Source organism: Panthera tigris, chromosome B1 (assembly GCF_018350195.1).
Source record: "Panthera tigris isolate Pti1 chromosome B1, P.tigris_Pti1_mat1.1, whole genome shotgun sequence".
NCBI lineage: Eukaryota > Metazoa > Chordata > Mammalia > Carnivora > Felidae > Panthera > Panthera tigris.
The window spans coordinates 131647357-131660441 of record NC_056663.1 but is presented as its reverse complement, the minus strand read 5'-3'; the positions used below and the strand labels follow the sequence as shown (position 1 = coordinate 131660441).

The 13085-nt window shown below is 41.2% G+C and overlaps 1 protein-coding gene across 3 annotated transcripts in view; it reads left to right on the top strand.

Moving 5' to 3' along the window:
• Window positions 1-13085, top strand: part of HERC6 (HECT and RLD domain containing E3 ubiquitin protein ligase family member 6) — a 62360-nt gene that overhangs the window by 23773 nt on the left and 25502 nt on the right. For all 3 annotated transcript variants that reach the window (XM_042984205.1, XM_007074813.3, XM_042984204.1), the window contains exons 9-11: window positions 5468-5589; window positions 6413-6472; window positions 9602-9695. In XM_042984205.1, the coding sequence (XP_042840139.1) occupies window positions 5468-5589; window positions 6413-6472; window positions 9602-9695 (276 nt within the window). The remainder of the gene's footprint in view (window positions 1-5467; window positions 5590-6412; window positions 6473-9601; window positions 9696-13085) is intronic.

Here is a 13085-nt window from a genome sequence, read left to right as displayed (position 1 = left end):
CAGGAATGTTTTAACCATGACATCCATACAGATTCTTACTATATTCTCTGGGACAGAAAATGGTCAGAGGCAAAGGTTTCTGTGCTGCTGGGTTGGTTGGGTTGTACTTGTCTGTTCTGTTACAGCCATTCAGCCAAGAAGCAGCTGCCTGCTGTGTCTCAGGCTCTGGTTTCGGTGCTTGGGATAAAAGTGAATAATACAGGCAAGGTTGCTCTCATTCATGGCATTTGGATTCTACAGGGAAGGGCAGACAATAAATATGTAAATACAAAATAAGTAACATTGTGTTAGAGAGTCATAAGTGCTCTGAAGCAAACAAAGCAGGTCGTGGGAGACTGATGAAGTGGGCTTCTTTAGAAATGTCAGTTAGGGGAGCGCCTGGGTGGCTCAGTCGGTTAAGCATCCGACTTCTGCTCAGGTCATGATCTCACGGTCTGTGAGTTCGAGCCCCGCGTCGGGCTCTGTGCTGACTGCTCAGAGCCTGGAGCCTGTTTCAGATTCTGTGTCTCCCTCTTTCTCTGACCCTCCCCCGTTCATTCTGTCTCTCTCTGTCTCAAAAATAAATAAACTTTAGGGGCGCCTGGGTGGCGCAGTCGGTTAAGCGTCCGACTTCAGCCAGGTCATGATCTCGCGGTCCGTGAGTTCGAGCCCCGCGTCGGGCTCTGGGCTGATGGCTCAGAGCCTGGAGCCTGCGTCTCCCTCTCTCTCTGCCCTCCCCCGTTCATGCTCTGTCTCTCTCTGTCCCAAAAATAAATAAACGTTGAAAAAATAAATAAATAAAATTAAAAAAAAAAAATAAATAAACTTTAAAAAAAAAAGAAAGAAATATCAGTTAGGGAAGACCTCTCAGTGGCTGGGACATTAATTGGATACCTTAGCCATGCTTAGATCCAAAGAAAGAGTGTTCCAGCTAGTGGGAACCACACATAGAGAGACCCTGTGGCAAGTATTTGTTTAGCATGTGAGGACAGAGAGAGGGCCCGAAGGGCAGAGCACATAGGAAAGGGTGAAGAGTTATATGGGATGGAGGCAGGTAGGTGAGATGTGGTCAGTGTGAAATGTCCTTGAAGACGAGATCTGGAGCCTTAGTTGGATGTCCAAATCTGGAGCTCAGGGAGCATGTCAGCACTGGAATATAGACATGGTAGTTGTCCAAGTATAGACAGTACTTGAAGCTGAGGCCTGGAGGAAAGCTTACCTTATTAAGAGAGTAAAAATGACAAGAGAAAGGGGACAGAATCCAGCCGTGAGGGAATTCTCCATTTAGAGGTCTGACAATGAGGAGGTGCCAGAAGACAAAGTGAAAAGGGCCAGTTTCTGAGATGGGGGAAAACCAGGAGAGGGTGTGTTATCAAGGCAAGAGAAGGTATTTCCAGAAAGAAGAAGTGGCTAATCCTGTCACATACTGCTGAGAGGTCAAGTAAGATGAGCACAGAGATTATTTTGGAGAATGATCCCATTCAAATGGAGAAAACGATTGTGCATGAGAAAGAATGGATAATTGCAGAAGCAATGTCCCTCAGTAGGAGAGAAGAGGCAGGATTCTGTCCACATAGAATGTAGGGGTATTTATAGAATTAGGGGTATTATAGAATGTAGAAATATTTATTTTATTCTAATAAGGAACAGTGGAGGTGGGGCGGGGGGGGGGGGAGAGGTGATGATGGAAAGGTGCCTGATGGCTTTAATTTCTTCAGTGACACACAAGGCACGGTCCTCATCTGGGAGTGAGTGGAAGAGAAGAGGAGTGTTAGAGGTTTGGGAATAAAAGGAAGGTGTGCAGTAGTTGTCTCAGAGAGTGAGAAAGCAAATGTTGTGGGAAATTACTAAACAGTATTGGGTGCCCATTTGACATTTGTGGTAGTAGACTTCAAGCGAAATCAGTCAGCACGGTTGTGCAATTTTCTCCAGTGAATGGATTGGATTCGGTTTCGTTTGGATTCAATTTTGGAGTAATCCAGACTTGATTTTAACCACAGATGGAGTTTTACTAGGTAAGTACAATAGGAAAGTGACAGAGTAGGAAGTATTTGCAAGGGACTTATTATAGTGCTGACCATGGGCTCTAAGCTGGGTGAGGATGAGGCGGAGGATGAATAATGACCAAACAATAGGGTCAGTGGATTAGAGATCCTAATGGCCTCAAAGAATGTTCGAGTGGGTTCCACTCTAAAGCAAGTGGAAGTAAGTCTGCTCTGTCTGCTAACAAAACACCATAGACGAGGTGCCTTATGAACAGCAGAAACTTACTTCTCATAGTTCTGGAGTCTGGGAAGTCCAGGATCAAGGGGCTAGCATACTTGGTGTCTGGTGAGGACCTGCTTCCTTGTTTGTGGAAGGCTATCTTCTTGCTGTGTCCTCACATAGCAGAAGGGGCAAGAGAGCTCTCTGGAGTCTCTTATAAGGGTGCTAGTCCCATTCATGAGAGCTCCATCCTCATGACCCATGCACCTCCCAAAGGCCCCACCTCTTTTTTTTTTTTTTTTTTTTTTTTTTTTTTGAGAGAGAGAGAGGGAGCAAGGGAGGGGTAGAGAGAGCCGGAGAGAGAGGATCCTGAGCAGGGTCTGCACTATCAGCACAGAGCCCAACGTGTGGCTTCCTCCCACGAACTGTGAGATAATGACCTGAGCTGAAATCAAGAGTCAGATGCTTGACTGAGCCACCCAGGTGCCCCAAGCCTCCACCTGTTAATGCCGTCACACTGAGGGTTAAAATTTCAACATATGAATTTGGGGGGAACGCATTCAGTCTATAACATTCTGTCCTCCCCCCCCCCAAAAAAAATTATGTCCTCTTGCATACAAAATACATGTATTCTGTTCCAGCAGTCCCCAATGTCTTAACTCATTCCAGCATCAAAGAATGTTGGATTGAGAGTTTCACTCTAAAGTAAGAGAATCAGAAAAATGGTGCATGGTAACCAGAAGAGAATGTTTCTAATAGAAATTTTAGAAGGTGAAACAATTATTGATGATTACAAAGCATAGGGTATCACCTGTACCTAGGGCAGTGGTTTTCAACTAGGAATGATTTTGCCCCTGGAAACATCTGGCAATGTTTGGAGACATTTTAGGTTGTAGAAAGGATGCTGGGGTGGCTGCCACCAGCACCTTGTGGGTAGAGGCCAGGGCTGCTGCTAAACATCCTTCAATGCACAAGACCTTCACAACAAAGAATTATCTGACCAAAAATGTCAAAAGCATCCATATGAAACCCTAATCCAGGGTATGGGTGGTTGAAGTTGAGCAGAGGAAAGTGTGGAGATGAGATCAAGAATTGGGAGATCAGGGGTGCCTGGGTGGCTCAGTCAGTTGAGCCTCCAACTCTTGATTTCAGCTCAGGTTGTGATCCCAGGATTGTGGGATGGAGCCCTGTGTTAGGCTCCTCACTGAGCATGGAGCCTGCCTGGGAGTCTCTCTCTCTCTCTCTCTCTCTCTCTCTCTCTCTCTCTCTCTCTCTAATATGAAAAAAGAAAAAATGGAGACATCCAGGTGGGAAATAAATCATGTTTATTAGTTCTTCAGTTGCCAAGAACAACAGGCACCTCAGTGCCGAGGGAGACAGCAAGGTACTATTGTTCTCAGTGTTGAAAGGGAGTGACAAGGACATTGGGAGATGATTACAGTAGAAGATGTCATGCACTTCAGAGGAGCTGGGATTCTGAGAGTATGTGTAAGTGCCAATAGGGAGGGAGCACTTCATTGTCCTAAGTTGCCAGTGATGTGGGCAGAAAAAAAGCTTTCTCATGATTGAACTAGAGGGGACACCTAGGACTCAGATCAGGAGGCTGAAGGGAACTTTAGAAGTCATTGTTATACATCTTGTTCAAGAGGTCTTTATTTAAGCATTAAACAAAAATGAAGAGTTTCCTGACTCATGGGGTCCCTGGTTGGCTCAGTCAGTAGAGCATGTGACTCTTGGCCTCGGGGTCTTGAGATCAAGCCCCATGTTGGGCATAGAGCTTAACTAAAAAATAATTAATTAATTATTTAATTAATTTCCTGACTCATTACAAGTTCAGTGGAGGTGGAGGTATAACATGGAGCAGAGCACTAATGTCTTTGGAAGACTACATTAAAAAGACAGATTTTTCTTTCCAGACAAGTAATTTCTGACGGCTCTGGCTGAGCCATTTGGTTTCAGGTATTGAACTGAACCGTAGTTCTCAAAGTGTGGTCCCTATACCACCACGAGCAGCAGCAGCACCTGGGAGTTTGCTAGATACAAATTCTTGAGTTCCACTCCTGAATCAGAAACTGTGGGGATGGGCTCCACAATCTATGCTTTAGCAAGATCACCAGGTAATTCTATTGCATGCTAAAGTTTGAAAACCACTGATCTAAATGGAAAAATCTATGGTTGACTGAAGGGGAGAAAGAAACTAGTATTTATTGAATACAATTATAATCCACAGGTTTTGTATACCTAATATTTAATCTTAACAAGAGCAAAGAGAGAGAGAGAGAGATGATATTATCTCATCCATTTTATTGTGGTAATATATATATATATATATATATATATATATATACTTTTCTATTTTAATGATTTTTAAGTATACAATTCAGTGATATTAATTGCATTCACAATATTGTACAAACATCACTACTATGATCTCCAAAACTTTTTTTTTTTTTTCAACGTTTTTTATTTATTTTTGGGACAGAGAGAGACAGAGCATGAACGGGGGAGGGGCAGAGAGAGAGGGAGACACAGAATCGGAAACAGGCTCCAGGCTCCGAGCCATCAGCCCAGAGCCTGACGCGGGGCTCGAACTCACGGACCGCGAGATCGTGACCTGGCTGAAGTCGGACGCTCAACCGACTGCGCCACCCAGGCGCCCCTCCAAAACTTTTTTTATCACCCCAAACAGAAACTCTGTAACCATTAAACAATAATAAGTCTCTGTTCTGTGACCCCTCAGCCCTGGGTAATCTCTAATCTACTTTCTCCGAAGTTGCCGATTTCCTATAAGTGGAATCATACAATATTTGTCCTTTTGTATCTGGCTTATTTCACTTAGTATAATGTTTTCAAAGTTTGTCCATGTTTCAGCATGTGTCAGAATCTCCTTCCTTTTTATGGCTGCATATTCTCCTGCATGAATACACGATGTTCATCTGTTGATGCTATTGATGGACACTGGTTGTTTCTATCTTTTTGGTTATTGTGAATATTGCTGCAGTGAACATTGGTGTACAAGTACCTGGTTGAGTCCCTGTTTTCAATTATTTTGTGTTATCCCATTTTTAAATTACAAAACTAAGGCGCAGGCCAAGCAAAGTGGCCACGGCTAGGCACCGGAACAACCAGGCCAGTCTGAAGACCTAACTCCTGTCACCACACCCCACTGTCTGAGAGGGCGGGCCTCCCTACCACCTGTGTCACAGGCTTTACTGTGGTATGTATTACTCAGCATGTGCACATGCTCTGTGTTTTCCTAATCATTTTTCTTTCTTCCTTGAAGGATACTAGTTCCACAAATGTTTCCAGGAAAATCCTGCCAGAAATAAGCCAAATTAACCAGTCCCTGACAGAGAAATGGATGGCAGTGACAAGAGGAAGCAGTGAACATGAAATGGCTACAAGGTAGCTCTGTTTGATAAATTATAAGTCACTTGTAATTGGTTTTGAAGCCATGGTCATTTTATGCTAAATATAAGACAGAGAGGGTTTGGCTTTGCTGTGAAGGCATTTGCATTTTAACCATGATTCTCTTCCACCACCTCATAGTTTGAAGAAGTCATTGATTCATTCATCATTTATTTAACAGAACTATCTTGAGGACATATGGTTTCCCAGGCACCTTGATAGGTGAGAGATGCAGGATGAATCAAAAACACTTTGTGTCTTGCAAAGCCTTCACTAAAGTGGACTCTTTTTTATATCTTCATAGTTTATACTCTGGGACTCCATAAATTTCTGTTTTCAGAAGGGAGGATTTTATTTAAATATATGTGACTTGGTAGAATCAACTATGAAGGGTTTTGGTGAGATTTATCAGCACAAATTATATCCAGAATTTGGAAGACTTGTAAGGGAGCAGTTGTCTATTTATTTATTTATTTATTTATTTATTTATTTTTTAAAAATGTATTTATTTTTGAGAGAGAGAGCAGAAGCAGAGGAGGGGCAGAGAGAGAGAGAGAGAGGGAGAGACAAAGAATCTGAAACAGGCTCTGGGCTCTGAGCTGTAAGCACAGAGCCTGACATAGCACTCGAACTCTCGAACTGAGAGATCATAACCTGAGCCAAACTCAGACACTTAACCGACTGAGCCACCCAGGCACCCCGAGGAGTTGTTTTTATTAATAATGATTCCATGTCTTCGGTTAAATAATTGGGCATAAGATAAAAGGAGACCTGCTTTATAATACGCTATGACTTAACACTTGTGTTATGACTTTTACAGCGAAGTTAGGATGATATTTTCATCTCCTGCTTGTCTGACTGCAAGTTTTTTAAAGAAAAGGTAATTTTTAAATGAGATTTACCTTCATTTGAAACACTGGGGAATCTTTAGCATGAAATGTTTCAAGTCAGTTATTTTAATTTGTAAATTATGTTATCTTTGAACAAAAAGTCCAACATAGAAAACACCATAGGCTGGTATAAAATTCTTCCATTTTGTAAGGTAATTTTCTGCAAGACCACTATAAGTTGTGATTCCTAATTCACATTGTTCACTTCCTCTGCCCTGCCCTCCTCTGTTACCTGATTGGAAGGAATGATGTGCTTTTTTTTCAAGATCTTTGTATCTGTGAGTGATCATTCTAACATTGCTTCAGTACTTAGAGGCCAAGGCAGCACGTGGCAGTTCTTTTTGTGGTGGCATCAGTAGGGAAAATAGATTCTATTTATCTTTAACTAGATTCACTACTACAGAGGAAAATCTAATTTCTCTATTTGGTTTGACACTTGGTCTGATCCAATAGTATAAACAGTTCCTTTGTGAAATGCTCTATATTTGGTCTTATATTTCTTCCCTTCGCTTTATGCTTTCCAACACTGTGCCTGGGAACTGTTAAGAGATGAACTGAGGCATATTAAAATTTTTAAGAGTTTATTTAAGCAAATACTGATTCAAACTGGGAAGCACCAAATTGGAAGTGATTAGAGCACTCCATCAACAGGAGCTAGTGGAAAGACTTATGTAGAGAAGATGCAGAAGCAAAGAAAGGAAATTAATTGATTGGCTATAGCTTAAAACATTTTTTTTTAAGTTTTATTTATTAATTTTTGAGAAAGAGAGAGAGAATGTGCAGGAGAGGCAGAGAGACAGGGAGACTGAGAATCCCAAGCAGGCTCCGTACCAGGAACGTAGAGCCTGATGGGGAGCTCGAAATCACAAACCATGAGATCATGACCTGAGCCAAAATTAAGAGCTGGTTGCTTAACCAACTGAGCCACCCGGGCCCCCTGATTGGCTATAGCTTAAAATGTAGTTGGCTGTTTGTGACTAGTTGTACTTTGGTTTCGATTTTATAACAAGTATTTACAGGCTTAGATTTTGGTTTGCATACGTAGGCCATCATGGTGATAGAGCTATCCCCAGTGTAATGGCCTCCTTGTTTAATTAATTTAACAGTGTTTAAGAGAGGAGGAGGATAAGAGCATGAAGGCTCTTAGGCTGCCCTCTGCCTTCTCTGGAGGCCAGTGCCCTACTGGTGTGTCCGTAGTGGATATAACTCAGTCCAACCCTCCCCCACTAGGTCAGGTCTCATCTCTCCCTGATGAGTAGGCCCCAAGCTGCCTGACTGATTCTGAAAAGTTCTACACATCTTGTACCCCCACCTGGCCAGTAGGTGGCACTCATTTAACTCATGTTGCATGTATTCCTTGCCTCTGTGCAACCCCCCAGTTGTCCCATTGGTTTGTTTTTTGTTTTGTTTTGTTTTGTTTTGTTTTAGTGACTCATCACTTGCATGTAACACCCAGTGTTCATAATAAATGCCCTCCTTAATACCCATCACCTGTTTAGCCCAATCCCCACCCACCTCCCTCCATCAATCCTGTTTGTCCTCTAACGTTAAGAGTGTCTTATGGTTTGTTTCTGTCTCTCTTTTTTTTTTTCCTTCCCATATGTTCATCTGTTTTATTTTTTAAATTCCAAGTATGAGTGAAATCATATATTTGTTTTTCTCTGACCTCTTATTTCGCTTAGCATAACATACTCTAGCTCTATACACACTTGCGCATGGCAAGATTTCATTCCTGTCCCACTGATTCTTAATCCAGCTGCACTCTCAGTCACTCCTCAAGGGGACACGAGGAACTGTTGAGTCCAACAACTTCTTGTGAGAACCAGAGAAACCCAGGGAAACTGAATGCCGTGGCTTCCCACTTGCAGCCGCAACACACTATCTTTCTAGAGTCCAAAAAAAGCATCTCTGTTCATCCCCACATATCCCAGTCAAAGGTGGAAGAAGACAAATCAGACACTGCTTCCCTCTGCCTTCTCCCTCTCCCATTTGCGTTCTTCTTCTTGCCATCCTTCCAGGCAAGAAGTGAGGACAGGGACTCTGCCAAACAGTGTTTTCTCTTTCTCCCCTGCTCTAGCCTCAGGCTAATCCTTACTGCATATAGAATATTTTCTACACTTAGAATATTATCTTACTAAAGTGGAAAAGTATCCTCCCAGGAATGATGAGCCTCGAGGTTTGGTCTTAAGATGCCAAAGACTGCAAAGGACAAAATATTTTAAGGGGAGATTTAAAATACTTTGTTTGAATATTTGCATAAATATTTTAGCCCTGGCATTACTCTTGACCAGTTATTCAGCAAGCATAAAGTATTTCTTGATAGAACATTACAAAAAATTATTTGACAGAATTCAAGTCTCTTCAAATATCACCAACAGAACCCAGGAAAACACCACACCTAAACAAAGATTTGATAGTGTTTCTGAGAGGGAAGGCTAGGTTGGAATTTATCAAGAATTGGCAGTTTGGTTTAGGCCAGGTCTTTCAACATGGGAGGGGAAAGCTGGAGGCTTGATTAGGATTGGGAGAAGATACAGTGATCCAGGGTGGGTGGAAACAGCAAGGCAACAACTTTAGGCAAGAGATTCAGACAATCTTAGAGCATAAACTATCTGTTAATGCTTTCCACTGAAGAGTTAATGGGTCTTTTCAGGAAGTTCCTATAATGAACAATCAAGCCATTTGCCTGGGCTAGTGTCTTTTGAAATAGTGAAGTCATGCTAATGAAACAGTGGAATCCTAAAGTAATGTAAATGTAGATGATGGTAAGGTGTGTTGTGTGTGTTGGGGGCGGGGGTAGTTTCAGATTTTAGTGTACAGGCTGAGTGTGGGGGTAAACGTTTTTGGTTCTCAGATGTAGCCTATGAAATTTTGCCATTATTGCAACCCAAACTTGTAGCTACTCTAGCAATAATAGTAACCTACTCTCTTTTAGGAGAATATAAATTTTATAATTATTTTTGTGTGCCAAAAAAATTCATAATTTTGAAAGGAGACAAATTGTAAGAAAAATGTTTATATATGCTATTTAATAAAATAAAGCAATAAATATGTATGAAGTTTAGAAATATTCTTTTCTATCTGTTTATGTGTTTTGTTTACATTTCTTGTATCCAAAGAGAATCTGTAGAAACGATTTCCATTGATGTGGACTTACAAATGGCAAGAGATACCTTCGAGAAGTTGACAAAAACAGAATGGATTTCTTCCATGGTAATAGCCAATATTTACTTGAGAAATAGAGCAATAGAATTTCTTTATAGGAACCAATATGAATGCAGTTGAATTTTGTTCGGAGCTGAGTCAGAGAGACTCTGTGATAAGGGAGACGGCTAGTGTTCACAATAAGGTTACTATATTCCTGACACTATATTCCAAGCTGGCATTTACTTTCTTATTGAATGTTTAAATGTCCTGTAAATACAGTACTTTTGTTTTCAACATGAAAAACCAATGCTTGAGAGGTAAATAACCATTAGCAGACATATGAATATAGCACTAGTTTGGGAAGTAAGATAATTTTTACCTGGACTAGGAGAATAGAAATCCTGTTCTTTCTTTTGAGATGAATGTCAAATCCAGTTAAGATGAATCTGCTACCAATTCATCCCTTATCCTATTTGGGTTACATTTTCTTTACCTTTTTGAGGGGTTCCTTATTTATGGAGTTCCTTTTTAAGCTCTATTCTAGTTAGATATTTTATGATTCTGGGTTGTGTTGGAAAATTTTCCCTCTACAAACTCAGGTTCATGTGAGTTCATGACTGAGTAACAAGAGTAATAGACTGATGGGGTGCCTGGGTGGCTCAGTAGGTTGAACGTCCGACTTCAGCTCAAGTCATGATCTCAATGGCTTGTGGGTTTGGGCCCCACGTCGGCCTCTGTGCTGACAGCTCAGAGCCTGGAGCCTGCTTCAGATTCTGTGTCTCCCTCTCTCTCTGCCCCTCCCCCACTTGTGGTCTGTCTCTCTCTTAAAGATAAACATTAAAAATTTAAACAAAAAAAAGAGTAATAGACTAACAAACAGGATTAATAGACTGAGTAAATATTCCCCGTGTTTGCGGGGAGCATTTAGATGAAGAGGCTCCCTGAACAGCTAGGGATGAGGGCTTATATACCAATTAATAGGGAATAGGGAAAAGGGATTGGGGGAGAAGAGGTTTCTTTGAGAAAACTGGACTTTTCAGGGAGACAAATGGGCTTTAAGAGGGACAAATGGAACATATGACAGCTTGTGATAATGTTTGTGTGATTTCTCATCCAAGTGCAAGTGGCTGGTCTTTACCTGGCAGTGAAACCTGCCCTCCAAGTTTCTTGGAAGGCCCTGACTTTAGTCAGATAAGGGAAGATCTGAAGTCTTCCTTCTACATCAGCTGTATCCACATGCCTTTGGTTTCAAGTCATCTTGTATATATACCATTTTGGGTCCCCACATTTGGAAGGGAAAGTAGAGTGTTCTTTAATATATAGTAGATACTTTTTTTTTTAATATATGAAATTTATTGTCAAATTGGTTTCCATACAACACCCAGTGCTCATCCCAAAAGATGCCCTCCTCAATACCCATCACCCACCCTCCCCTCCCTCCCACCCCCCCATCAAACCTCAGTTTGTTCTCAGTTTTTAACAGTCTCTTATGCTTTGGCTCTCTCCCACTCTAACCTCTTTTTTCTTTTTTTCCTTCCCCTCCCCCATGGGTTTCTGTTAAGTTTCTCAGGATCCACATAAGAGTGAAACCATATGGTATCTGTCTTTCTCTGTATGGCTTATTTCACTTAGCATCACACTCTCCAGTTCCATCCACGTTGCTACAAAAGGCCATATTTCATTCTTTCTCATTGCCACGTAGTATTCCATTGTGTATATAAACCACAATTTCTTTATCCATTCATCAGCTGATGGACATTTAGGCTCTTTCCATAATTTGGCTATTGTTGAGAGTGCTGCTATAAACATTGGGGTACAAGTGCCCCTATGCATCAGTACTCCTGTATCCCTTGGATACATTCCTAGCAGTGCTATTGCTGGGTCATAGGGTAGGTCTATTTTTAATTTTCTGAGGAACCTCCACACTGCTTTCCAGAGCGGCTGCACCAGTTTGCATTCCCACCAACAGTGCAAGAGGGTTCCCATTTCTCCGCATCCTCTCCAGCATCTATAGTCTCCTGATTTGTTCATTTTGGCCACTCTGACCGGCGTGAGGTGATATCTGAGTGTGGTTTTGATTTGTATTTCCCTGATAAGGAGCGACGTTGAGCATCTTTTCATGTGCCTGTTGGCCATCCGGATGTCTTCTTTAGAGAAGTGTCTATTCATGTTTTCTGCCCATTTCTTCACTGGGTTATTTGTTTTTCGGGTGTGGAGTTTGGTGAGCTCTTTATAGATTTTGGATACTAGCCCTTTGTCCGATATGTCATTTGCAAATATCTTTTCCCATTCCGTTGGTTGCCTTTTAGTTTTGTTGGTTGTTTCCTTTGCTGTGCAGAAGCTTTTTATCTTCATAAGGTCCCAGTAATTCACTTTTGCTTTTAATTCCCTTGCCTTTGGGGATGTGTCGAGTAAGAGATTGCTACGGCTGAGGTCAGAGAGGTCTTTTCCTGCTTTCTCCTCTAGGGTTTTGATGGTTTCCTGTCTCACATTCAGGTCCTTTATCCATTTTGAGTTTATTTTTGTGAATGGTGTGAGAAAGTGGTCTAGTTTCAACCTTCTGCATGTTGCTGTCCAGTTCTACCAGCACCATTTGTTAAAGAGACTGTCTTTTTTCCATTGGATGTTCTTTCCTGCTTTGTCAAAGATGAGTTGGCCATACGTTTGTGGGTCTAGTTCTGGGGTTTCTATTCTATTCCATTGGTCTATGTGTCTGTTTTTGTGCCATATAGTAGATACTTTTATTGTCAAGATGAAGAAGAATAGATGTTATCAAATATATTTTATTATTTTTTAAATGTTTATTTATTTTTGAGAGAGAGACAAGACAGAACACAAGCAGGGGAGGAACAGAGAGAGAGGGAGACAGAATCTGAAGCAGGCTCCAGGCTCTGAGCTGTCAGCACAGGATCCATTGTGGGGTTCGAACTCATGAGCCGTGAGATCATGACCTGAGCCAACGTCGGACACCTAACCAACTGAGCCACCCAGGTGCCCCTAGAATGCATTTAAAAAATAAATTTATTTAGGTTATATGGGAGATAACTTGGGGTGCTATTCCCAGTGTGAGTTCCAAGGAACATTAGTTTCACAGAATGCTCCCTGAAAACAGGTTCTAAGTGAAACAACTTTGGATACACTGCATACTATTATGAAGTTATAATGTACATCAGTAAATCAAAGATTCTATGATGTCATACACCAAAAGAAATCTAGCTGTTTTAGCCCTATTTTTCTCAAAGTTATTTGACTTTGTGTGACATTATTTTCCTATATATGCCTACTAGCATTCCATATAAATCATGTTCTTCTGGACATGTGAAAAAAATAAATTGTAAGAACATTAATGTAATAATATGTAGTACTTTTATTGTTGCAAATATCATCTTAATCCTTCTGACATGTGGAGATAGACACTGTTGTTAAAAGCATCTAAGATCTATTAAATACAATAAA